General features: G+C 38.5%; 1 protein-coding gene and 1 long non-coding RNA gene across 6 annotated transcripts in view; one reads left to right on the forward strand and one right to left on the reverse strand.

Moving 5' to 3' along the window:
- The window catches only part of LOC128853802 (uncharacterized), a 56,445-nt gene that overhangs the window by 19,762 nt on the left and 8,917 nt on the right, over positions 1-27,766 (forward strand). The window contains exons 4-7 of the long non-coding RNA XR_008452576.1: positions 19,468-19,598; positions 23,297-23,492; positions 23,658-23,712; positions 26,524-26,601. This is a non-coding gene — a long non-coding RNA (uncharacterized LOC128853802). The remainder of the gene's footprint in view (positions 1-19,467; positions 19,599-23,296; positions 23,493-23,657; positions 23,713-26,523; positions 26,602-27,766) is intronic.
- ZNF831 (zinc finger protein 831) lies at positions 1,833-27,406 on the reverse strand. 5 transcript variants are annotated; one of them, XM_054081356.1, is made up of 7 exons: positions 18,881-19,127; positions 14,476-14,618; positions 8,255-12,533; positions 7,262-7,404; positions 5,475-5,638; positions 4,912-5,063; positions 1,833-3,555 (listed from the first exon to the last, which is right to left on the reverse strand). In XM_054081356.1, the coding sequence occupies exons 3-7, from the start codon at positions 12,527-12,529 to the stop codon at positions 2,701-2,703; spliced, it is 5,589 nt and encodes a 1,862-aa protein (XP_053937331.1). In that variant the 5' UTR covers positions 12,530-12,533; positions 14,476-14,618; positions 18,881-19,127; the 3' UTR covers positions 1,833-2,700. The 5 variants fall into 5 exon arrangements, with proteins under 5 accessions (XP_053937331.1, XP_053937330.1, XP_053937333.1 ...); XM_054081355.1 differs by having other exon boundaries at positions 14,405-14,618; XM_054081358.1 differs by lacking the exons at positions 14,476-14,618; positions 18,881-19,127 and adding an exon at positions 27,322-27,406.

Consider the following 27,766-nt stretch of genomic DNA (forward strand, 5'->3'; position numbering starts at 1 on the left):
AGAAAGAAAAATGCTTTTTTATAGTTAAGTACTGCTTAAACTTAAGAGAATGGCTTATAATCAAACTGTGAGGACATTACAGTTCCCTGGAAGACACAGCTTTTAAGTTATGTGCGTCTACGTGACATTTATCTGGTTCCACTTTAAATGTGCTGTTGAAGTCTCACAGATCATTTGAAAAAAAAATAGCATCCTTTTTATCCATATGACTTGTGGAACGCTGATGAATGAAAATATGATGATAAATGAAAACTACGACTCAGGAGTCAATCTGCAGCCATAATTCTACACAAATCCATAAGGTAAAATTAATGGTTTAAGAAAGCTACTTAACTACATGGAAAGCATTATAATGTAAACACTCATGAATGGGAATGAATTTGGCTGTGTAAATAAAGCATAGGCAACATACAAAACCCAATATACATTGCCAATAATGCAAAACAATGTGTTTAGATGCCCCTCTCTGCGTGTACCGGTAGTGCATACACAGCCTCAGAAGCGCTAAGTATTTTAGGCATTGAGTTTTGGGGAAGCTACTGGCAAACAAGAATTTATGAATGAAAAATAGGTCTGGAAACAAAGTCTGCTTCTGCCCTAAATAATATTAAATCTATCATGGGATAATCTTGCCTTAACTGTTACTGAAGTTCGCAAGTGATGAAGAGTCTATAATCTCCCTGGGTTATTTGTTACATGCTTAGCTGCTCCTCAGGAAGCATTTCTTAATATCTAGTTTCTATGCTGCAAATTAAGTCCATCATTTCACATCCTCCTAGAATGGAGGCGGAACACAAATGACTGTAACAGTTTTTCCCACGTTCTTCTATTGAACTTTTCTGTGCATGTTCCCTTAATTTTCTCTTCTGATAGCCAGCCAGCTCTTGTTATCTTTTCTCATAATTTATATATTCAAGGCATATCTTTATATCTGGGCTTGCTCTGGTTGGTTCACAGCTCTCTCATCCACCTTTGTGTATGAGTTGGGCTTTGCCAGGCAGATCAGGGGAGTATCACTAATTAATAAGATATAATACAAAAGTTTGAAACAATAAGAAATACTTTGTTCACATCTAAAGAGCAAAATCCGAAGCATCCACATATTTGCAGTTTATTTGGGTATATTTAGGTGTTATCAGCTTTCTGTGTTTATTTAGTTCCTCTGATAGAAGGAGGAAAATCTTGAGATGTATTCACTTGCAAAGGAATTTCAGATTTGCTTGTAGCAAAGCAATCATCCAGCAGAACTGCTGCTGCTTTTGAGGGATAAAGAAAGAGATTTCTTTTCTGTGCCTGGTGCCCTCGTGTGGCTTTGATGTTCACCTTCTTGTGAATTATTTAAATACAGCACCACATGGCTGACACTTTCACTGGGTAAATGTAGAGAATAATTTGCCGGTATAGCCTTCTATGTTCTTCTGTGAATACAACAACTTCTGGAAAGCCAAAATATGCTTTTGTCCGTATGGCCAGCTGGATTTGGATAGGGAAACTCCTTAGCGTTTTTTCTCCGTTAGTTGTTTTGGCATCTTTTTGCATATATGTATTTACTTTTCTCATGTAGCATACTAGATTTTTTTGTATGATCTATACAAGATTACCTGTGCATGATTAAAGTAAAAGTAATTCTAAATATCCTGTATAGGTTAATCCATAAAACCCTATGTATGATTCATAATATAAGAAGGGTAGAAGTTCAAGTATAGAATTTGACTATGATGTAGAAGTGGAATGTTTTTAGTGTTTATCAGTTTAATCAATACACTTAGTCAAATTAAAATATCTAAATATTTATTCACATAGAAACCAGTAAATTTTATGGTTCTTAGCACAAAACTTTTTATTAAAAAAAGAAAACGAGCTATACCTTATAGCTTCTTTACTCTCAATAGAATAGCATCATTGCAGTTAAACTTATGTTTACAATAAAAATGAAACATTCCAGATTATATCGGTTGGAGCACAATGTGATGACTATAATGAGAAAATCCTTGTCAGAAGTTTTACTACAAGGAAATATCAATAGCTAACACCCATATTCTCCAACTAGAAATCAAGAATATTTGAGTAGATCTTGGCATAAAAGGCACAAAACACAAAGCAAAGCATGCTTGTGTCATTTGTCACAAAAAAAGCATTGACATTTGTGCGACATGGAAAAAGATTAGCATTTTTCCAGACTCGATACTTAGGGAACACGTCTTCCCCTCAATGCCGACGTATCACTCCCAGTACAGATGGAAGTGACAACCAGAAACCAGGAGAATACAGAAGATAATACATCCAAACCCTTCCAGGAAATCTTAGCTCATAGATGAGGAAGCTGCTGCTATAGTCTTTTTGTAGTAAATAAATATACTGCAGCCTGTTACTAATACAACCACTGCATCTAGCACTTGTGGCAATTATATATAAGACTGGTGAGAATGTTAACAGTGCTGGAAACCCCTCAAAAACACAGGTTCACTGCTTGCATTTAAATGTGCGATGCCAGTTCTCTCTCTGCTTCAGACGAGCTTTAATTAAAAAGTTTGAGTCCTTGAAATAGAGGACTCCCCTGTCTTCAGGAGAGAATGCTGCCTCTTGCACAGAGGAATGGCTTTTCTGACTTTAAGGTGCTTCATAAATACAGATCAAATATCCATGGTATTTCTTTCTGTAATGGGCCATCATGCAAGCATCTGGTTCGCAGCCTATTTGCTATATTTCTATAACAAGCCTGTCTTCATCATCACTGCTAGTGTCATCATACTCAATTCTGGTTTGCTTCCTCATCATCTCTAAACCTCTCTTTTTGTATGTCTTGGAAGATGTTGCAGAGTAACTCTTGAACTCGGGGGACCTGAGAGTAACTGGGAGCTTTTTAAAGGCAGTAATAGCTGTTTGATGTGACCTCCCATGGCCGTGTGACTGCAGGTGAGCTCCAGTCCTGTCTGCGCTTCCGTGTAGGTCAAGGATTTTTTGAGAAAAGTTTGCCTGCTCCGTGTAGTTTGGACTGGATGATTTACCCCTTGTGACTGATTTGGGAAGAGAATCTGCTTGTGATCCTAATAAATCTGAACTTCTGGGCTGGGAACTGGGTGTTGAGTTGTCATTTGGAGACGGAGATGCGTTTTCTTCAGTTGGAGATTTCTCCCTTTCTGAAGTCTGGATCACTGGGTCTAAAGTACCAAATCTTTGATTCTCTGACTCTACATTTAATATGTTTTCCTGGCTTGCTTCTACATGTGAGGAAAGAGGAACAATAGGCTCTGAGTTTGTGCTATCAAGTTGGTCACCTGTGCCCGGATTTGTAAAATCAAAAGGGCAGCACCAAGCAGAAGATGCCATCAAGTCACTCGGGATGTTTGGCTGCGACTCTGCTGGGACTGACCGCTGAAACACAAGTGGTGGTGTCGCTGAGCAGCAGATTTCCACATCACTGCTCACTTGCTGCATGGCTGCATTAACTGTGGATGAAAAGGGCTGTGCTGTCATAGATATTTCCAGAGGAGCTGTAACATTCTGAAAAGAGGAGTTTGTTCTTGTGTGTTCCCTGACTTGCCCAGAAATGTCCTGCAGGAATTAGGGAGGGAAAAGAAATCTACATTTAAATTTTTCAATCCACGCAAATCCATCCTTAATAAAAAGCACAATGATAACCAAGTTCACTATATCAGTAGAAAACATTTACTTCTGCTGTAAATCATACCGAGTAACTAACCATAACGTCAGCCTTTATTTATACAACTATGATTATATTTGCACCCTGTTTAGTTTCAATGCTGCAGACCATGTTACTCATCCCTCTCTTGATAAGAAACCTTTTTTTTTCTCCCAGTGTGTGTGGGAGGTGTAGGAAAGGGTGTATTTTTTCCTCAGGTGTTTTTTTTTTCTTGGTTAAGTGAGAGATCATGCTAATAATTTATGGAGAATAGGAGTTAAGGGGTTCAAGCCACGTTCTTATGTACTGTCAAGAATGATGTTCTGTTCATTAAGATATTTTAACATATATATTGCAACAATCTTTGTGCAATATAGGGTGAAGGGTTTGTGATGAGTCTGTAAGAAATATTACAATGTCTGAGGTAGTGAGATATGTGTAGGAAATAAAATTACTTAGTAAAAAACATTATAAGGAGTAAGTCCTTATATATGACACTGCTTATGCTACATGAAGAACCAGCGCTCATGCTGCATAACAGCAGTCTGGCTCAGTAGATTTTGTCTTCAAGCGTTGCCTGTGGAAGCCTTGGGAGAAGTCTGAGAATTAGGGTAAGCATAGAATTCTCCCAGAAGCTGCACTGACATTGCATACGGCAGCGTTGTTTGCAGCACGTGCAGGTGTGTCTAAGGCCCCTTCTAGCTCATGCAGCTGTCGGTGGCACTGAAACCACAGCAGCACTGCCTTCCACAAAGAAATTCAATTGCAAAACCGGACACACATTCTTCCCGCTGCTATGTGGCCCTTACTACCTTCCCCAATTTTCTAGTTTCAAGCTTACTGTCTGTATCAGGATGCTCTGTGCCACATCTCCTGGCACTTACACCATCACTGCTAATCGCCCCTCTGCCAGCAAGCACGAGAAATACCCTTTTGAATTGATGCAAATTTAATTGCTTTTTTCATGGAATCACAGAATGGTTGGGGTTGGAAGGGACCTTAGGAGATCACCTGGTCCCAGCCCCTCTGCTAGAGGAGATTCACCTAGAGAACCAAATCAGCTTTAAAAAGAAAAGCTAATTCTAACTTTAAGTTTTTATTATATTTTTACCCCCAAAATACCTTTAACACATTTTTAAACAAAATCTGCCATACAAAGTAGCCTCAACTTGAACTTTTAAACAGTTGGATATAATTCAAGTTTGGATTACCGATATCTTTTTTTCTTTTACTATGAAGTAATACATGAATTAAGGTACAATACCTACTTGTTTATCCATTTTGACTTTTTGTTTAACGTGGTTTAGATTTGCAGTATAGGAAGATATTCCTGAGGTATTCTTAACATCTTTTCTCCTTCTGCGAAGTGGGTTGTCTGAGGTGGAACAAGATGTGTCTTTTTGCTGGTGTAGGTAATTTTCTATCGAAAAGAGATTGAAGAAACTTTTACTCTGATTTTTATTCCCCCACAGGCTAGAACTTACTAAATTTCTCATCATATCACTGAACTAAGTTCTATGTTTTTACTGTTTTCTATAAATTTTTATTCTAAGCTTGATACATTTTCTCATTTACTGTATATGTGATTGTTTTGGGGTTTTCCTTTTATTGGGCATTACTGTTCTGCAAAGTAATACCTATTCATAGCTGCTTCCAAGACAGTTGTGGCTTAAACATCATTTGCATTATTACAGCTAATTAAATGAGGGGAAGGGAATGGTTGTCATTCAAACACAGAAAGCAAGTCAATGCATCAAACTCATTTCACTCTGCAAACATACAGTCTTATTTCAGAAACTGATAAAGAGCCATCTTAAAACTCTTTGCTTACCTTGTACCTTTGATTGAGGAGAATGGCACTTCTTATTAAATACACAGGATTGTGATGAGTAGCCCTTTTTCCAAGCATCCAGTGTTACATGTGGCAAACAGTGCCGCTTGCTCGGTCGGTTAATTTTCAACTGAGCATATCCATGTACGTACCTTCCTCTGTACCTGCATTGCCAATGGCATTGAGACGGCAAATAAATATGAGCTATGAAAGCAGCCAGAACAATACAACATCATTAAGTAAATTTACGTCTTGAGGCAATTTACTGCTGTGAAATTTATGCTGTTCATTTATGTCAATTTAAAAAAAAAAATCAGGATTTAAGGCAAGAGACCCACAATGATTTTATTAAGATTTTCCTGAGTAAGATTGAGTAAATCTTTGGTTTGCTAAAAGAAAAGGATTCAGGAATACCAGATCCTTTTCCCTATAACTGGAATTTTAAAATAACATGCTTCATAAAGACTAGAAGTTGCACAGGTATCACCAGAGACTGCATTGTTGTTGGCTTTTTTACTCTTCATTTTACTTCTTATGTGCTGCCTATTCATCATGACTAATGAACATAAGAATTTTGGTTCTCTAGGAAACTCGCACTCTGTTCTGCTTTATTTTCTACTCTAGCTAGATCTTTTAGTAACTCAGTGACTGAGGCTAAGGTACATTGGAAGGTCCCATTCCTACACCAATAGACTCAGTCACTATACACACAGTAATAAGTAAATCTAAAATGATGTGATTATTCGGGGGTTTTGGTGTGTTAGAAAAATATATTACACTTTATGATTAACAGTTTGGACAGTTAGATACTAATATGTATGATCTGAGCTTTCAGGACCCTGTACTTAATTGTGTCCCTCTACTTATCCAATATAGCCAAATAAATAAATTCTGAGACCAGCAGGAAAACAAAAAAGCACCCAAAAAAAAAAAAAACACAGAAAAAATTCCTAGAAGAATGTCACTAGACTGGATAACATGGACCTGAGACATCTCTTTGTTCTTAAGGTCCTTCAAAATTGCAGTGCTGTTTGTCAAACTAGACACAGTGATTGAGTTACGACACTGATTTGTCCACAAGGGAGTCACTCTGTCTGATTGTAGTCATGAAATAAAACAAGAGGGATGTATGCACACAATATCTGCTCCTTATTGAAGCAATTCATCAGACATTCTGCTACCCCACACTCTTGAAAGACTAGAGGCGAAATCTTACACTGCTATGAACTCCCATTAAATTCAGAGAAATTGTGCTGATGGATACAATGTGCCTTTGATAGTTTTATACTCAAATTCTTCCTACTTTTTATTTAATCCAAATGATCCTTTAAACTACAGATGGGTTTGTTAGTGTGTTAGATTTTTATGTCTATTCTTCTGCATTCTCTGGTGAATACAGCTTCAGGATACAGATCTTCTGAGGACAAGTGCTTTTAGCTGTAACAGGATCAAAAACTGAAGTATTTTGGTTCCCCTCAAACAAAAGTAAACGCTGATAATTCTGACAGATAATAATTTCTAAAGCACAGTGAGAGTCACCATCTTTCTTTGGTATATGTCTGTTTTGCTTAAAGAAGTCTGTTCCTGATAGTAAACAATATATTGATATTTCTTACAATTTACCTTTGTGGAATTGCTGTGATGTGGCAATGGCTCTGTCTGAGAGATTTATGTTGATTTTGACAAGGTTGAATTTTGGTGATGACTCTCTATTTTCTGTCGACTCTCTACACTCATTTAGCAAAACTATGTCTGTACCTGGGGAAACTCAAAACCATATTCCTTACCATTTTGGGGTGACCTTAATCTTTTTCTGTTTGTGGCTCCTCTTGAGATTATTCGTTGAGAGTTTTTCCTTTTTGCAAACAACTGCTTTCTTCTTTTGCTCTGAAATAGTTTTGAAAGCACCACCAGGAGCTGTTGAGCTTAACTGTTGAGAATAGTGGAAAAAAAGCAAATTAATGAAAACTGAATTGCATAAACTGAGAGACTGAGCACTTATGGTCTTTTTAAATAGCACTGAATGGCACAGCATTTCAGTTCTGAATTTTTCCTAGAACTTACGTGGGGTTTTTTTCTAATCACTTTGTCCATCTGCTTTTATAAAATAAAATTAAAACAACTCACTGCTTTTGTGGATCTATATAGGATTAGTGTATGTTCTTTTGTATTCTTCTTCCATCTGAAAAATTAGCTTAGCCTTACAGAGCTGCTCTAGGACCTGTACAGATAGACTAGTCTGTCTTCACTTACCTAAAGAAGAAAAGCTTTCAAGCCTTAAACACATACAGGATATTAGTGCAGTTTGGTTTTGCCGATGTTTCAGTGATCTAAATGATAAGAGATCTAGTAGTCTTTCTGTGTCTGCAAGTATCTCCAGCTATAGTAAAGCCTCGATATTAATGGTTTACTTAAGTCCTACTCAAATTGGAATATTCATTTAAAATGAGAACAGTGAAATACACACCCTGTTACAGAAGAATATAAAATATAGTCGTAAGGGGGAAAATAAAGAAATAGAAATACACTCTTCTAACCAGACAGCATTCCTACTGAAATTCCTAAGTGAAAGAAACTTCATACGTATGCATTTTTCATGCATCAAATGAATACGTATCTTATCTTAACATAAATTGTAAATTCTGTATTGACAAATGCCTGTAGATATCCATAAATATACTCCTGATAATTCTTTTATTTTTCTAACATGGGAGGAGGTGGGTGGGGGATGTCAGCCAATTACACCCTCTTGTGAAAGGAAATAGAATTATTAATATTACCTCCTGCATCTGTTGTCCTTTAGAAAAGGATGGAAACAGTGTTTTTAAACTCCTGTTAGTTAAGCCATATGCCACAGTCTTGCTAATATTTTTCATTTTGAACACAGAAATATCATATTTTGACAGTGTGCATTGGCTGCTAGATTCCTTGTCACAAGTGTGTATGGAGGAATAAGCAGAGTCTGCGTTCCCTTTCTGCTCAGCAGGCAGAGGAAGGCTTCTTGTTAGACAACACCAAGTTAATCGAGGTTCAGCATTTAGTGATGGGAAGGTGCTCTTGGTGCTTGATACTGTTAAATTTCCAGAGAAGTCAGTCAGATTGTTCTGGAGTAGCACTGGGAGTTCTTTACAGTGAGTGGTGAGGGTGTGGCAATAAAAAGTGCCAAAAGAATGGCAAAAATAAGTGGGGTTCTCTGTTGATTTCTGAGAATGCCACATATCCTGCAGTGTTGGTGAAGTGTCCTTAAGAATGCATGGACTTCCGCCTCCATCCCATCCCACGATTGTGGGCTCTGCACCCTTGCTAGAAGCAGACGTCATTATCAAAGAGTCACTTCCTGAGCAAAGATGATGTAAAACCTTCCTCTCGTCTTTGATGTCGGCTGATATGAAAAAGCCACTTGCGTACATAGAAGTAAAGCATATTTTCTTCTTTGGAGTCTGTGTAGTGGAAGTAGTTACGCTCATACACTTCTCTTCTGTTTGCCTTTGATAATTTAATTTATTTTTGTTCTCTTTGTTTTTCCAAGCATCTCTTATAATATCCTGCTGCCTGAAGTTTGGGCTGTAAAAGGCGTTATCTGCTGCGGTTAAGATATTTGTTGTTTCTGAAATAACTGGTGAACAATATGCCGGAGTTTTCCAGTCTGCGTCTATATTCCATGGGAGCTCCCCTTCGCTGGCCTTTTCTCTCACTTCAGATTTTAAAGGGAAACAAGACACATCATTAGAATGACAACAGATTGAGCTGCTGTTGGACGAGCAGGGAGGGTTGATGAAGGTGTCTGTCGCGGATGTGCAAGGTACAGTCCTCTGTTCTGATCTAAGCAAAAGCGACAAATCTGAGGCTCTCTTATCTTGCGGCAATTTAAGGATATATTTTGGAGAAAAGGCATTCTGTTGCGGGACCGGAGTTAAAAGACCAGATTGCACATGATGAATTTTGGAAGACACTTCAACAGCACTGACATTGAAAAGTGGTACTTTTGCTCCTGTTTTCACAAGACATGTTTTGACATCTTTATCTGTTGCATTGTGCAAGGCAAAAGAATTGCAGTCACTTCCCTTTGATTCAGGCCCTAAAAATCCCACACATGAAGCTTTTGTGATACCTGCTGAATGCGAAAGGAGGTTCACATCACTATAATTAAGAGCTTTTGTGGGGAGTTTGATTGTTTTCATATACTCCACGTTTTCGGTACCTCCAGTGGATTCATTAATTCCTGTGTTTACCTTCTGCTCCTCTGCTTTACTGGAGAGTTTCACTGGTGCTGTGGAAAGGCACTGAGAGCTGGTGCAGCAGACTCCCTCTGCTTCCTTTACTGCATTGTTTTCACTCCCGGTACCAGGACAGGAATTTGAAGTAATGTTTTGTGTCTTCTCTGCTTCAAATTTCAGCTTTTTTCTTTCTGACGGTAAAGTCTGGGATTTCCCTGCAGCTTCTCCGCTGTTGCAATGGACCCACGGGGGTGTCAGGGCATGCTGGCCACGTTCCTTATTCCCGCTCCGGTTTCCATAATTGTTTGAAGTGCTTTTACTACTCAATTCAAATGTGCCAGATTCCTTCCTAGGGCTTGGTTTTTCCCATTGGTTACTCTGTACTGGCAAGCCGTCATCGCTCCTTCTGTTGGTGTTCAGCTGACACTGAGTACTTTGAAGCCTGAGCTCACAACTGCTTGGAGCGAGTAATGTGCTGTTGCCAGCTGTGCATTTATCTGCGTCACCGCCACCGAGATCTTGGGAAGTTTTGTTCATTACAGTATGTGCACTGGTGTTTACTGAATGTGATGTCTCCATGATGTAGGTTAAACTGCCTGCAGTTTCCTCAGAGGACGCGTTCTGTAGGATATGGTTACCAGTAGTGCAGGTTTCTGATTTTCCAGTGTTTAAACCCGTTGTCACAAGGGAGGAAAGACTGCTGCTTACAGAGCTCCTGCCATCTCTTTCCTCAGTAATTTCAGTGCTGCTGACTGATTCATTTGAATCAGGAGTGAAACTTGTAATATCTGTAATCTTATTCCCCCTTTGTTTAATTTTCTTGGCATTTTGACTGCTTTTCATTTTTTGGTAGATTTTCTTAAATGTTTCATCTCCATACATTTGCCATTTTTCTTGAGAGAACATCTTTAACTTCCTCTGATTGTGTTTCTTATTTTTAGCCCTGATTACTTCTCCAGCCCCAAGCTTTTTACTCCCTTGCAACTCCTCTGACAGAAGAGGATGATCAACCACATTACTTAGTGGCAAATCATCCACTGCTGTTTGTCTGACTAGAGCTCGGGGATGGCTATTAGGAAAATCCACGGAATTCGCAGCGAGAGTGTTGCTAGGCAGCAAGCTAGCATTGCCTGCATTTACAGACTGCTTAGTAAGAGAAAGCGGTTTTGAGCAACCTGCTTTGTCATGGACCATTCTTGTGCCCTCCACAAATGGCAAAGAGTTGCTCCGTGTCACAGGCACAGCGTCTATCGTTGTGGAGAACTGGGTGGGGACCGAATGAAACAACACGGGTTTGCATTTTTCTAGGGGCGCAAAGGTAGATTTTGCTGAACAGAGGGCAAGGTTCTTTTTCCTATTTACATCGCCAGTTCTGATGTCAAAATGGAATGAGTCTTTGTACGTATAAGGCATCGGCAGATCAATGCTTCCCTGTTTAGAAAGGACGGTTTTTCTGGGCCTAACGTTGTCTAACTGGGTATCATCCACCACGCTTTTGTTATGAGAAATAAGTTTCGAAATGTGTTCTTCCAGCCTCTTTTTCTCTAGCATCAAGGCTGTAGCTCTCTCAGCTGCATCTAGCTTTGCACTGCTTCCGGAGGTACACCTTACGCTGCTGAAGGCAGTTTCATTTTCTAGTTCCGTGCTGTGTTCATGGAGACTGTGCAACGGGCTGGATGGTGCCATCTGTTGTTCTGTACTGTCAGAGCGTGACAGATACCCTGAGTCAGTGCTCTCGCACTTCTTTAGCTTGCAGTCAAATGGCTTGTAATCCCACTGTTTTTCTGAAGAGGTTGCTTGCTGCCTTTGCAACTGAATATGCTTATTGGCAGTTGGAGTTCTTTGCTCGTGTATCTTCTTTCTCTGGCACTGACTATTTGGCAAAGCTCCTGGAGATGATAAACTTTGAGGTTCTCTTTTGGGAACACCCTGGTTAGCCTTCGAACTGCAGGACTGATGGGTTGTTTCTTGTTTTTCTGAAGCAGATGATGAATTGCTTTTTGCTAGCAGTGAAAGGTCATTGAGTTTCTTAGTGTCTGCTACAGCACTGGTCTCTGAACTTGCTTGTTTCGTCTCTGTCCCCTCGTCTTCACAGCTCCCACTAAGTAGTTTGCTGCCTTGATGCGAGGTGGCACTCTCTGTTGATTTCTCACTTTGCTCCAATGTGCCACTGTTGTCTGAGTCTGAGGGCAGTCTGGTGTTGTTGACGTGTGTTTGAGTTCTTCTGTGTTTATACAAATTGCTTTGAGTTTTAAATGCAATACCACAGGTGGTGCATGGAAAGGGCCTCTCTCCTGTGTGAGAGCGAATATGTTTCTCAAGGACACTTGGCTTCAAACAATCTCGTCCACAGTGTTTGCAGATATATTTCCCAGCTTTTTTTGATTTTCCTGGGCTTCCGATAGATGCATTTACACAAGAATTTGGTGACGATAAAACAGGTAAAGTACTCACTATGTTTAATGTTAGGGTTTGACCAAGTTGTTTCTGAAAAATTGACTGAGGCTGATCTGTGGCTTCTGAAGGGAGAAGTGGGTTCAGGATTAGAGGTATGTTACTGCTGTCCAGGTTTACACAGCTCCTGCCAGTCACTAACTGACTGTTTGGCTGAAAGCATCCTGCCTGGACGGGCTGATACAGTGGAATGGTGACGGCTTTGAGATACACGGGCTGGGACAGCGCTTGTTCCCGCTGAAGGATCACACTGCCTTGGCTGAGAGCTGAAGAACCCTGTGCAGGCTGAAGAGAGGAGGTTGGAACTGATGGGTCTGCTAGCGCAGCTGTAAAACCAGGCTGCTTCTGTGCCTCCATCGCAAAGGTTATCTGCCATCCGCTCATGTATCTGTAAGGGAGGGGAAACAAAACAGGAATCTTGGGATAGCAAAATAAAATAAACACTTTTGACTGCTGGGCTGAGAAAGGTAGCAATTAAGAATATCACAATTTTTATATACAGGGATTGCACAGGCAATAATGACTTCATTTTCCAATTAAATTGATTCATCTTTCATTCCTTAGCTAGGAATTCAAGTCAGCGTACAGAACACTGAGCATGGCACTAAAAACCTACAGTAAGAACCTAAAGTATTAGAAAAAAAACTGAATGTCAGATTTGCTAATGGAGGGTCTCAGCACCCCAGAAATAATACGCTTTTTATTTTCGGGAGCCATATTCCCATTACATAGTTGTAGCATGGTATTGCATTTAAGAATTTGCATTAATAAAAGTTAATAGAAGCACAGAACAATTAAAGTTAGAAGGGACCTCAGGAGGTTTCTTGTCCAAACACCTGCTCCAAGCAGAGTTAGCGCTGAAGTCAGGTGAGGTTGCTCAGGGCCTTATCCAGACTGGGTTTTAAAACCTCTGAGGATAAAAACTGCACAGCTTCTTTGAGCAACCTGTTCCAAACACTGGATGCTAAACACTGCTGTGTATTATCAGTGTTTACTCAATGTAAGTGAGCTAAGGCTAAAAACATTGCAAGAAGCGATACAAAATGAAAATGCGAACAAAATGAAGCGTTGTTTTACAAGTGAGATTTGCATAAGCGTGTGCAAAGTAGGAAAGGTGATATCATAGCAAAAGATGGGATTAATTAAAGCTATCTTTTGTGTAGCCCAAATTAATTTTGTCTAATTAAGTGTGATATTATGGTATACTGATTGTTTTTAGATGCTTTCAATGCCAGATGAAAGCATTTTGTAGAAAGAGATATGAAAAATTGAACCTCTTCTTATGAAATCTGTCCGAATATATTGAGGATTGGTGCTGGACCAGACTGCTTGGTATTTTAACAAAAAAATTGTCTTGTCTTTTTTCTTTATTGGAAACAAACTGGGAAACTATCAAAATAAGCTAGTTGAAAATGATCTTTGGAAGAGCTGACAGAGGCATCAGCATAACCACTTGTACGTACAGTTTGGGTGCAAAGTAAAAGGTGATCTGTGAATGTGTACTAAAACTCTTATTCAGCTAAGAAAAGATTTCCAATAAACAAAACAAAAAGCAGAATTTGGCCAGTCTAAAACTTTCTAAATTAGTTTCTTAGGCTATGAAAACTGGTATAAAATTCCATTTGAATAAGATTATTTTTTTCCTAATTTGAATTATACCTGCAGGTACACATCATAGGTAGATCTATGGAAAACAAAAACGTCAAAAAGTAGAATAGTTTCAGTCTAGAAATCAGTGTAGCAGATTTATTCTGTCTTATTCTGTATATAATAGTTATAAAGTATTTTAATAAGCGGCACGGTGTAAAAAAACCTGATTTTAAATCCAATGTGTTGCTCTTTTCTATATATTTTTTCCTTAATTCCAAATATATTTTATAAAATTTGCTTCATATTATGAGCACCGTTATAGTAATCTTGGATCATACAACCAAAAGATTGTCTTCTGCATGGCACGCATAAAGACACTGGCACCTGCCTGTCATTATTAATAAAACCATTAAATAAACATGTAACTACTTATTTCCTGCACTACTGTATAATTGCTTGACACACCATTGCGAGGAGCATCATAGTCTTTAAGCAGGTACAGTGCTCAATCCCCTGGCTTTGCTTACAGATATAATCTGTAAACATGATAGAGTTTGTTTTTGCAACCACACATAAGCAGCTTTTCAACGCTCGGAATATAAACAATATACTATATTATACCAGAAGTCTTTTGCCTTTAAAAAAAAAAAAACTTTTGGTGATCCCTACCTTAAATACAATCCCAGAGAGCATGCAGATCTGCAATCCTTTGAGTCTGTAAGGAATTTTAACTTATGTACCTTTTATTGAGCCGGGTGTTTCAGAAAGGAGTCTCATTTCTGTCAACGATGCAGAGAGAAACGAGGGCAAAGACTTGAAAGAGATTAGAAGTAGGAAGTTGGGTTTTTTCTTTTTTTTTTTATATTGGTGTCACAGTAACAACCTTTACAAAACAGGAAGAGATGAAACAGAAGAAAATGAAGTAGTATTTCAATCTCTTCATACCCTTTATCATTATTCTATAATAACCTATATATTATTCTATATAACCTATAGTAGCAGCTGTCTTCAAAACGTAGGCATTTTGTACACTGTATTTCTTGTGTCATGCAGTGAAATACACAATGGTAGGGGTTTTTATATTATAAAGGTAATTTGCTTATAACTTTACAGTAAAAGTCTCTCTTAAAATGTGTTGGAAAAGAAAAAATAGTGGAGAGAAGGCACTTGCTACATGGGAAATGCTAAACCCATCCCGTGTGCATGTTGTCCACCAGCTTCATCTAACGGTGCCCTGTGGTGGGGTAGAAAGCAGTAACCAGGAGGAGAAATACTTCAAGAACGTTAAAAGTGTTCGGGTCATGCTCAACAAACCTCCCTAAAATCTCTCAAAATTTGGGAAAACAGGATAGAGAACAGTCAAGAGAAGTGAAGAGATAATCTTAAGCATTTAGATTTTGTTTGTAGGCTGAATTCCTAAGGAGTCCTTGGGTAAAGCAGTCAGCAGTGCCACGATGTCCTGTAGGGGACAGATGTTTCTTATGCAAACAGTTAAAATACAGACTGGAATGGTTACCTCCTAGGTGGTAGACTTAGTAAATCCCAAGCTGGAACATGCATTCCCTATAATGTTACAAAATCAGCATATCTGGCCTTTAAAAATTCCTTAGGAGCACTGTAATTTGGAAGATGTAGCTTTAACTCTGGCTATAGCTTACTACAGCGAGCATCTCCCTGATTCCAACGGCTGCAGCCTGTATCCTGTAAATTGGATAGCATCGAAGCTGCATTATTATGGTTGTTTGTCCAATATCCACTTCAGTGGAAGCTCTTGCTTTTAGTGATTCAGATGATAGACTAATGATGGAGGCATCAATGGGTTTCCATTCTGCGCAGCTGTATCGATCTTGGATATTATCTTTCTTTTAGTAATTCAGATGGTAGTCTAACGATGGAGGTGTCAGTGGGTTTTCATTCTGCAGAGCTTTATTGATCTTGAAGAGCCTTTCCTGTTGTTTGGATTGCTTCCAGTTTGTCTCTGGACCCTATTTTAGTAGGCTTCTAATTTTGGAGGTGGAAAAATATTACTCTTTTATTCATCCTGCCTTTCTCGCCTGACATTACTTATTCGGGGGCAAAAAAAGCTTTAACAGGGCCTGGTATTGTTGCTTAAAATCCTTCTAGTTTCTGTTTTGCCCTGAAATGCTCCCAGTAATTGGTAATGGCACTGCACAGACTTCACATCAGTCAATCTAGAAAACTACTTGACATCATGAACTGCTTTGCAATGACTCATATTTCTGATCTACAGACTCATTCTGTCCATACGGATAAAAATACATGCAGCAATTGGTTTCAGCTCTGCTGAGCTTCGTAAAGGAATGGATTCTCACTCATAAGTGAGATCTGCCGAAGGATTATTGCATGCTACAGTCAACAAAGTAGGAGAGGAGAAAAAAGGATGCACTTATAATAGAATACTGGAATGAATCAAATCATACAAACAGATTATTATGGGCATTTTACATAACCATTCAAAATTAGTTTCTCTTCAGTTTTATCACATATTTGAAGTCTGTTATATTTTATTCCACTTTGAGACTATTATTATTTTAAGGTGAACTCACCTAGAAGAGACAGTTATTTTAAACAGTACTAATAATTCCAGCAGTATACTGGAACTAGAAACAACTCTAAAACATATATAAGCATTTAAAATTAATTATTTCGAACATTCAGTAGCACAGCAAATTCTAAATGTTAAAACTGAAAACCTCATATCCTGAGAGGCTTAAAGAAATAATAATTAAAGAAAGCAAGTTGTAACTGAAGTAAGTGACTGCAAGGACGTCTGCTGCTATCACACGTTTTGGGGCTTAGCAGAATCTTTTGAAGCTTGATCTAAAGTCTCTGATTCTTGAATGAGTGACTCTGAAATCAGACTAACTCCACAGCATCCTATGATTCTTTCCATTTATATGGATGAACAGGTTGCTGTAATGGCTAGAAGTAATTTGAACTGTATTCTCAATACAGAGGCCCAGTACTACACTGCACTAAGTCTATTTGAAATGAAGTTATTTTTGTTTTCTTTTTCTACCCAATCTATTTTTGGGTGTCATTTCCTAAGCTGGAATCTCAGTGCAAGATTACTTATATTCATTTGAGTTCAAAATGTTATCCTGCTCAGAGAAACCCAGGTAACTTCAGTTGTCTCAATATACAGTAAAAATATCTATTTTAACACTGTGATAAACTGGCTGTCAGGTACTACACAGCAGGGATTATGTGGTGCTGTACCGCACTTCACTCTCGAGTCATGTCTTAATCAGGATTTTAGGAGATAAACCCCCACGCCTTTGGTATGCATTTCTAGGTTCCAAGAATCTGTGAAAAGGGCTCCTTCCCAGGTGTCTAAAACTCTGTATCATTCAAGGACACCTACAGGGTTTTAGTCGGAGATGTGATCAAGTGAACGTAGCTAGAAGCAGGCTTCCTCTACTAATAAAGAAGTAGATTTCAAAGATCAAATCAAGTGCACGTTTTAAAGTACTGTACCAACTTAAATGAAAAGAAACTATCCGATAGAATGTTAATTATTAATTTTTATGAGATGGACAATGATGCTGAGAACAGCACACGATACCTTACTGTCAGCAGAAGGCAGATACTGGAATTGCCATTTCCAGCTGCCAGTCTGGCAGCAGCGTGGCAATGTTTATGAGGAATTCCTTTAATTGACAAACTTCTACTTAAATATCTGCTTAAATCTACTTAAACAATACTTGTGTTTAAAGACAAGCTTATGAGTGTACCCTAAAGCCGGCGCTTTCTAGGCCCCAATTCAAACTAGCAAAATGGAACAGAAAGTTTCCTATTTAGTCCAGAAATTACTGTTAATCTTGTTTTACTTAAAAACTCTTTCTGCCTTTGCTTTTTTCTCAGTTTGACTTCATATCTTGAAATGTCTCGTAACAGAAGTACTGACTTCACCTTTTACTTGCTCTTGAGGGGTTCTGATCTCCCAGGACTGCAGGTTCCACTGGCAGCAGGCAATAATAATAATAACCTTATTAATAAAGTTCAGAGGCTCAGTCCCCTGCAGAATTAGGATGAAACTGTGTGATTCCCTAATCTTCTGAAACCTTCATTATCTTTCAAGGATAACATTTCTTGCCCAAATTCTGACTTTGGGAAATCTTGCTACTTGTTAAGAAGTCATTGTTCCTCAAGTTTTGCCCTGCTTCATATCTTATAGGAGTACAAAGAAAATAGAAAGCACACTGATTGAACTTTGAAATTCTTGTACCATATCCTGAGGTCAAATATTTTTGACCCACGATTGTGTAATATCAGCAAAATTGGTTTTCTTATTATTTTTGTCAATACTGTAACAGAATACAGTATTAAAACCTTCAAAGAAGAATGTGATCTGTAATACATTTCCTTCATGCCAGAATAGCATCATTTTGATTATTATAGTTCTCTATTTTTTATTCTCCTTGTCTTGAATATCCATAAATGAAACATTCAAAAGGCTTATATCAATAAGAACGTTGTTAGCTAAAATATAGTTTGTGTGTAAGTAAACACTGTGTTGCTCCTTTTGATCTCTTCATGCAATTCGTATCAGAGAATATTTCCTATTCTTATTTGTATGCTGCTACTTTTCTCTGCTCCAGTTATAAGAAATGCATTCTAATTTATTTTATGTATATGTCTTTATTTTTAATTTATACCACACACATACCTAACACATCTGTTGGTTTTGTTACACTGTTGGTGGCTTCACAAAAAGCAAAATAGGATTGTTAGTGCTTAAAAAAAATTCTAAAAACCTCAAAGGATTTCCATCCTTTTGTCCTTTTATCAGATTGGCTCCTGTGCCTTTATTAGGAAAGAGTTAACAACCTCCAGCCAGCAGTCTGTAATCAACAGGTTGCTCTAACAGAAAAATAATAACTCTAATCCTCTTTTAAAGTTTAGGAGGTTGGACTAAATGAGGCAAAAATACAGAGTAAAGCCCTCTTAAAAACAGAAGTGGGGCCGGTGCTAAAATGCTTTGTATTTTAGGAAAAATCTTATTCGCAGCTAAGGGAAAGAACCATCACATTATAAAAATTATAGCTTAAAAAATTCTGCCTTACCATCTAGAGGGTACTTACATCTCTGTCTATATAAAATGATAACAAAACACTTGCTAACCTTTAGGTGGCCAATTCACAGGCAGGTGGAGAGGTTCAGGTCTCTGGAATAGCGTTGAAACAAAAGAAGCATCCTGTTTTCCTTTTTCAGTGTCTTTCTCTTCTCTTTTTTTTTAAGCATTTGAAAATGGAAGGGTGGGTGGTGGGGTGTGTGCAAAGAGAGGAGGGGGTGAAGTCAGCCCACGCTTGGTGTAGGAAGAGTTTTAATGGCCGATGCTGGTAATACAGTTTTCCTGCTACAGTGTCTGCTACTGCAGCTCTGTGTGTGGGCGTAAAGAAATGACACGACTGGGTTTCAAACCATTACACTGAAGATTTGCAAACAGTTAAAAAAAAAAAAAAAACCACAACCCCATCAGGCACAAATGAAAAATTATTACCTTTTTTTCTCTTATCTTTCTCTAAGGTTTGTCATTTTTTTTTTAACTTAGCAGATGTAATCCAGTCAAGTTTCTTCTTCAGCCTCTAAATTTAAAATGGTAAATTAAATATTTAGAAAAGTTTCTGATTTTGCATAGTCTGAGCATTTTGTTAAGATTTTTGCTGCTATTTTTTTAATTAACCTACAAGAGCTTGTATTCCATAAAGCATCCAGATTGCCACAGTGAAAGTCTTCAGAGGACAGCAGAAGCCTTTGGACATGCTAAATACGTACCAAATCTTGGTAGCACCGAGCAGCATGGTATGATAGACAGAGCAGCCACTCCACAACCAGCAAGGTAGGAAACCTTAACCCATGACGAGTTCTTTGAATATTCCACAAAACTCAGCCAAGATAAAACAAGGCATTCTGGCAGCACGTTTTCCTTCAGTGGTCTAGCAGCACATCGGACTTACTGATCCAAATCGGGCAGAAAACAGGCTTGAATATTGGTTATAATTACTGGGTATGAAGGAGACCAACAGGAGGGAGACAAAGGGGCCGTTCTCCATGATATCATGGGGAATGACAGGACAATGCCATTGAAGCTAAACATAACCGCTGGCGCATGAGAAGGTGAATATAAATGGTTATGAATACCCCGCTGTTGGGAGGGACAACAGCGTTGTTAGTTCTTTCTCAGACATGTGAGAACACTTCTCAAACATGTTTTTGACCCCAAAGAGCCCCAAATGGGCCTCAAATCAAAGAGGATTTCTATACGTCTGGCATTCTGCTGACAGTAAAAAGCAAGGCAACTAGATACCTAGGCAAAGGGGGGTGGAAAGAGAGGAGACACTTCACAATGTCCATGTTGCTGTTTCCTACATACTATCTCGCGCTGTTCTTCACCCCTTCTCCTGGCGACGATGTGAAGCGAGAGCTCCCGGTGCAGAGGATCCAGAGCTGAATGCTAAATTAGCAGAATTCAGTGTGTGAGTAAAAATAGCAAGACTGGACTTGAGGACTTCAGACTATCGATCCCAACCTTTCACAAAGAATCTGATAGAGGTAGTTAAACAATGAATCACACTTCGGTGAATGGAAGACAATCTTCAATTCTGGGTCTATCTGGTAAAACTGTCAGAGGCGTTACCGCTAATACACAGAAGTACAGACTGACTTGGTATTAAGTGGGGGTCTCAATTCTTCTGTCACGTACAAACTAGCAGCTGAGGTCAGCTCCGGGAAAATACTGCCTGAGAAATGTCTGTGGCCTCAGCTGATACAGAAAAGTGCACGCTTAGAGAGGAATTGAAATATGGCTCCCAGCAGGGTCACATTCACGCAGACTGAGAGCAATTGTACAACATGATGAAGACTGCAAACTGAAATTGCTTAAATCAGTTCAGTAAAAACAGTAATTTTCCTAGCATTGTAATTTTTTATGTGTGTATAGAAGTAAAAAAATACAGACTTTTACTTTTTTACTTTATTGCTTTGTCCTTCTCTAAATTCTTAATTAATCTTTGCATACTGTTTGCTCAGCGAAGACACTTTTTGCCCAAACGCTGTCCATTATTGAGTAGAATCATTTGAATCTTCTACTGTAATCCATATAAAAAAAAAAATACTAATTACCATTTTTCTGACCCAGTTTGAAAAGTGTAATAACAACACAATGTAGCCTGAAGCAGTAATTCTGGAAGATATATGTTGCTCATTTTTGTCTCAGTATGTCATGGACAACTATGTATAATGAGTCTGTAGTGGTCGTCATTCCAAGTCACTGCAGCATTCATCATTGTTGCCATGATATTGGCCACTTTGCTGCAGATAAAGTAACATCCGGAATGTCTAAATGCACCTAATCTTCCTCTAAGGACTAATCCCCATGAAGAATAATTACATAATATTGCTATTGGTTATCACAAATAGCAATATTTATTTATTAGATGTGAACTTTTAAGTTTGAGTGAACAGCAATCATGGTTGCCTGCACAACTTCCATTTGACCAAAGGCACGTTTCCACCATGGTATTTAACATGATTTTTTTCTCCCAAAGATCACAGCTCTGTAAAGTGACGGAATCTTTTAAAGCAAGTATTAAAAATTAGGAAAAAATGAATATAAAAAAATATTCAAAGGAGGAGGAATGAAAGCATTCTAGTAAACTGGACAGTCAACTATTACTTTCGTTTCAATACTGCGTAACAATTACGAATTTTCATAAGGCACTTCTGTCTGTTTGTGCCTAGAACCACCACCCCAAAGAGGAGAGTAACCCACACTGAGAGAAAAAAGCCCAAGAAAAAAGAACTTAAAGACAAAAATGTGCTTCAACAGCAAAAGAGAGACAGAGCTTCATTAGAAACAAGCATGGGTCTGCTTGCCAAATAAAAGCCTCTACAAGGAAAAAAAACTAAAACACAAGGCAATAGTAGTGGATCCCATAGGGAAAAGACTTGAGGGCTGCTGAGAAACTGCTAAAATCACTAAATTGAAAAGGTTCATCTGGTTGTGCATACAACCCAAGTGTCTTGCTACAAACTGAATTTCTTTAAAGTGTTTAGGTTACTGTGACACCCCAAGAGCTGGGCTCGACCTGTGGACACTCACCTAGCAAGCCTCAAACTGCCTTCCATTAAAATCCTGTGGACTTTTTTTTTCCAAATTTAGATTTATTGTGGTTTAGGTAAGGCTCTAAATGCTGAATCATCATACAGGGTTGATTCTGGGGTTTATTTGGTTTGGAGTTATTTTTCTGTATTGATTAATCATAGGCAGGTCTGGTGAAGGACTGTTTTATGGATTAATTCACAGGGATAGTCTACAACCGAAGAAAAAAATTAGACATCTGAGAGAAAAAGTAGATGCATGAGTCTAGCTTTGCTTCTAAAGTACCAGGTGAGAGCGTTTTAGTGAAGAGAGCTCCCATTACTCCTCCTTCCTCAAGTCATTCTTTTGCTGGCGTTTGAAAGGTTAAAAAGTGGAGCACCTTATGATGCCTCTTCTATAAAATAGATCTTCTGCAGGAGGAATATAAAGGGTCTTTCCAGGTCTTTTAGATTGCTGGAGTGATGTGTTTTCAGGCATATCGCATTATAAATACGCATGATTACAATTATGATGCACTTAAAGCGATGTAGCTTTCAGAGGAACAGTTGCTTCCACTCAAAAAGTCAGCAAGGTTAGCTGGTTTTTTCCACATGCACAAACCAGAGTACAGTCATACTGATTTTTCCATCTGTTTCTTATTTGTCATAGAAAAACAGATAACTTCAGAAGTTCTGATAGTATTCAGAAATGTTCTAAAAACCACCAGCTCCGTTAACCCAAATGTACTTTACAGAAAATGGGACTAGAATTTGACAGGGTCATTGATCATTTGAACCAACTTTCAGATCAATGTCAAAAACAGTAAAAGGAAGCAACAATAATCAAAACTGCAGAAACCCAGCATCCCCATCCCCATGACCCCAGACCAGTACCAGTCACACAGATAAACCCACGGGCCACACCATCCAGCCAGCTTCACAATATTTTGGTTTTATTTTCTCCATAAGCTTGTAATGTAGTTGTGTTTTTTCTCAACATGTTGTCAAGGAAACCCTACATTCTTGGAGCTTAGTATCCAGCTCTTTATTGCTATAGGCAGAAAACAATTTAGGATTTTGAAACAATTGATAAGACTTTCCTTCCCCCTATGAAGGGAAGTTCTCAGTACCATAAGCTGGAGAGAGTTAAAGGAAGGCCTTTTATTGAAAATTCAGTCCTTCAAAAATGCCTATTGGAAATTTGCCAATTATGTCTTCTATTTATTATTTTATATATCAATATTGTATTATACTGTATGCTATCCACAGGAAACCAGCCCTGTAATCTTACTGGTGTCCTCATATTTACCTCTATCATGATCCCTCTCGTATTTTATTGTCTTTGAACAACGCTAAGTTCCTCTGACAAAATCATTTCTGGATTGTGTAAGAGCTGCCAGTTAAACTTCAAGTAATAATAATTAAGTTAAAGTTTCACGCTCCTTGTATCTCTTTCAGTGGCGTAATCTTACCTAATATTTAAATAGTTTTTCACTGGAAAAGGAGGTACTATATATACACATACACAGAAGCTGTGATGCACTCCAAGGAACAACTGCTCGTCAACACCTGGGTGTGAAACAGTAGCACCCACTGTGCCCGTGGTTGGCTTTCTGTAGAGCGCACTTGTCACATCCACCTTGCAAAGCACTAGGTGAGTCTCTGGGTTAGCACCTTCTGTTTACATCTCATGCTTGTTGTCCAAAAAGTTCTTTCAGCATGCTAGAAACAACCCTCACCTGCTCCATGCATGCCGCAAAAGCGTTCCAGTTCTTATCACAGGCTTTAACATGCCATTCGAATTCTTACCCTCATGCAGATGATCAATGCAACGTACAGAATGCCTCGTGCTACTGGATAACGTCAATGTAAAGGTGAGAAGTGGTTGTGTGAAAAGAGTAACTTGTAGCTTCCTGGCAGAGTGAAGTACATTATTGCACTGGACTTGTATTTCAGTAGTATATCATGGTAAAAGGTATTTCTGTCACTCTCTTCTTTGGGTTTCATGGAGCTATGCTTTTATCTGTTGTCAAGGAAACACCAGGGTTTTTTTCCCTCTTGCTCATTAATGTCTGCATTTTTGTTTCCATAGCTACAAAGCAACCTTAGTGTTTTAAAATAGCAGTAATTGGATTACCATGGCATTTTGTAATTTATTGACACCATTAATGGCTCTGATTTTCAAAAGCAGACACCAAAACTGTATCAGCAGTTTTTCAGCTATTATCATCTGGTATCTCGTTGTCCTGAAATACTGAGTACATGCTAAGAAAAGTCTTCAGTATCCAAATACTCACTGCACACAGACTCAGACATGGTATTCTCAAGTCACTGAGTTCCTAACAGGGATGGGCAATCTGCTGTTATAGTTAAATGTGGGTTTCTGTCCATGCTATTAAGGTATATGCAAAACTCTGGAGATTTAGCCTGTTTGTTCTTTTTCTGCTAAAGATCCCTTCAATAACCACAATGAAATGTGACAGTTAACTTTTAACTGGAAGTTTCCCTGACCGTGTCTGTACTGAAGGAGCATCTATTTGGCACACACTAAATTTCCAAACACCTGTCCCAAAGTGCCTTCAGCCTGGCACAAAATATGAGTTGAAATTACTGAAAAATAGTCTGTTTCTCAGTTGTATGAGTTTTATTTTCCAATGGGTACCTGCAAAGAAGTGCAGAGGTTCTATTGTGAATCTGCCAGGTATTAACCCAGGCTGGATATTAGGAAAAGGTTCTTCACCCAGAGGCTGGTGGAGCACTGGATCAGCTCCCCAGGGAAATAATCACGGCGCCAAGCTTGCCAATATTCAAGAAACATTTGGAAAATGCCCTCAGACCCATGGCGTGAATTTTGGCGTTGTCCTATGCAGGCACAGGAGTTGGGCTCGGTGATCCTTGTGGGTCCCTTCCAGCTCAGGACATTCTGCGATTCTATGATTCTCTAACCCCACCATCTAACATATTGCAAATTCTTTGTGAATTTGACCCCAGAGAAATAATCCAGGGGAATTTTTACAGCCAAATATCTGGCTCAATCTGGATACAGGAACATGGAAAAAAAAAACACAAAGAGCTGAGAGCACCAGTGTGCTAAGAACTGGTATAACTTAGCAGGGACATAACTCACGTTTTCTGAAGAGGAAAACTGAAACTCCTACACAGGTTGATCTATTTATCTGTGTCTTTGTGTCTATATGCACACTCCTACCATGCTGAAATTGTTACCATGTCATCTTCTAACACTTCTTATTTATGTTACAATTTACTCACCTATTTCAAGCATGTGCAAAGCCCCATAACTGCATATTCTATACCCTTACTCTTCCTTTTTTTTTCTCCATTTCCTCCTGTCCTCAGACAGCTTGTCCCATATCCCTGATGCGGTGGCATGCCCGGGTGTGGCTGCCTGGCCACACAGCAGCTCAGATAGAAAGCAACTGAATTCACCATTTGGACATCCCAACAGTGGTGTCACCTCTCTGGGTTTCTGCATTCTGAGTACCAGTCAATAGACACATACCAGTCCCACAGTTTAACTTGATTAAACAAGTGTAAAAGGAGGACAGACAGAACAACCAGATACCACCTCTTTAGAAAAGTACGCTAAAGAGAGTCACCAGCCTAAAAAAATTACAACCTAGGTGTAAGGGAAAGGCAACAACAAGTGGCTACGCACAGATAATTGTAAACAAGGAAGTCCTTTTAATCTAGAATACTAGTTCCTACTTTTCATGGTGGATTTCTGTGCATCCTTGAGGCTAAGACATTCTATTACCATAGAAACAGTATCGTATGTCATTGTGGACCTTAACTGTAGATGTGTGCTGTTATGGAAACAGTCATCTTAACAGCTGTCCTCATGCTATATATTTCAATTACTGTGTTTGTAAAGACCCATTACTAAACTATCCTTTGAGGATTCATTGTAATAAAAACTAAAGCTCTGAAGTATTTAATAATTTAATAAACACCTCAAGGCTGCTCCAAATTAAAATACAGCATTAGAACAAAAGGTATATGAAAATTACGGTGGCCTTTGAGTAATTGCCTACCTTTCCAAATCTCTAGCATCTGCAAACGTTTGGGGAAAAAGATGGTCTGTCCACCCCAACAATCGTCAGTAAAACTACTTCAAGAATGCAGATTTTTAAGCCTTGTGTTCTGTGCAAGGACTCTTTTGCACACACATCCTATGTCTATGCATGCATAGAAATGAAAGGAAAAGCGTACAAAGGTACAGTGAGGACATGTGGCTTAGTTGACTGAACAGAGAACTGTGAATTCTTAAACTTTGATCCAAGATGAACAATTCTTTTGTCTTGGAAAAGCCATCTAAGACAGATCTTGAAAAATATACATGTGAGCTGGGAGCTCGACTCACACTAATTTTTTTCCTGGGAATTGAGTCCTTAGCTGATCCTAGAGTTTTGAGAAAATCTGAGATGCAACTACTTACTTATTTCACTAGAGTTCTGTGGGCATAAGTATTTCTTCATTTTCTTGAATAAAGCCATTGAAGAGTCTGTGACACAATTATAAGTTTTTTCTTTGAGTTAGTGGTCACTCAGTGCGTAACTTGTCAGATGTAAATAGTTTCCTGGCGACTTATATTGAATATACTATTTCATTACTACAATTTAAGACTGTAAAGGCACACTTTTTGTCTTTATCTTTTATCTCTTTAGGGAAGCAGGAAAAAAAAGCTACTCAGAAACATGTTCAGGCTGGAGACCAGCTAATTTCCCCATCACACAGCAAGTGAGGTAATGATTCCTCAGCAGCATTCTTTATCATCATTTAAAGGGAGTAATGTTTTTTGTCGTGTCCTTCTAATTTAGCCTTGAATTTGAATCCTTTGACACTTTTTCTTTCCTAAACCAAACTACTAAAGATGGTGTTCTTGAACTCAGCTTAAAGAACATTAAAAAGTAGTCCATTGAATACCTGCTCCTGAGAACGGTTTTCAGACTAGAGCTGACACAGCTCTGGGCACGGACGAGACTGTCTGCAGGCTGGGAGCGCAATCACAGAAACGAGGAGCTGGTGGGGCTGGCACAGCTCAGAGAACACCACCAAACTGGCAGGAAAACTCAGCTGGTGAGAAACTTGTTGGCATTCCACTTGGGTATGTAAAGGGGCAATTGAAATGTCAACACAGAATTTTATTTTTTTTTCTTCAAAATATTTACAGCCTCTCTAATATTAGTAAATAAATGCGCCAGAACGTGGGAAATGTTTAAGTATCTTTAAGTCAAGTGAAAAGAAACATCAGGACAAGCAATTGCTAGGTACTTTCACATTTTTCCTTTGAAAAATGAATTCACAAAACAAAAAAAAATGTACTGAAAAAAACATATTTTTCCTAAAATTTTCTTTAACTGTTTAGATTCTGCAAGCTTCGTTGTTTGGGGTATGTGAAATAATTTATTTTCTTCTTATACTCACAACTGACAAAGAGAAGAGTCCGTTAGCCAGATTGTTACCTGTGAAAGACTCCATCTCCATGATGCTGGTATTCCCCGTTGGCTCTAGTAAGCAGTCACTGTGAACTGCCAGAGCTCTCAGCGCTCTCTGATATTATTTCTGAAAAGACAGAATAAATCGATGTACTCAATTTAGCTAACAAAGCTGACAGGTACAATCCCATTTCGTTAATCTTCCAAAAATTGTGGTTTAGTAAGGCTAACAGTTGTCCTCCTTTTCTCTCTTTATAGGCAAGTTTTTCAGAAAACATATTTTGCTGCTATTCCTTTTTTAGTAGTGCAGGTTTTGGAATGCATGCCCATGCTGACTAGATTCTCTAAGAGGCAACAACAAAATACAGCAATTAAAAAACAGACCATATACCATATCAAAAAAAGCTGACAAAGAGATGAAGTTAGGAACTGCTTTTTGAAGAAAGTCTTTTCTAAGTGAGCACAGAAGAGA

The sequence above is a fragment of the Cuculus canorus genome, chromosome 16, assembly GCF_017976375.1.
Source record: "Cuculus canorus isolate bCucCan1 chromosome 16, bCucCan1.pri, whole genome shotgun sequence".
NCBI classification, from domain to species: Eukaryota; Metazoa; Chordata; class Aves; order Cuculiformes; family Cuculidae; genus Cuculus; species Cuculus canorus.

Coding starts and splice junctions, on each gene's coding strand:
- ZNF831 (XM_054081358.1), bottom strand. CDS start 12,529: ATGAGCGGATGGCAGATAACCTTTGCGATGGAGGCACAGAAGCAGCCT. Junction 7,405..8,254: donor AAGGACAACAGATGCAGGAG/GTAATATTAATA, acceptor TATTCTCAACAG/TTAAGCTCAACAGCTCCTGG. Junction 5,639..7,261: donor ATTAAGGTCACCCCAAAATG/GTAAGGAATATG, acceptor TTGGCAATGCAG/GTACAGAGGAAGGTACGTAC.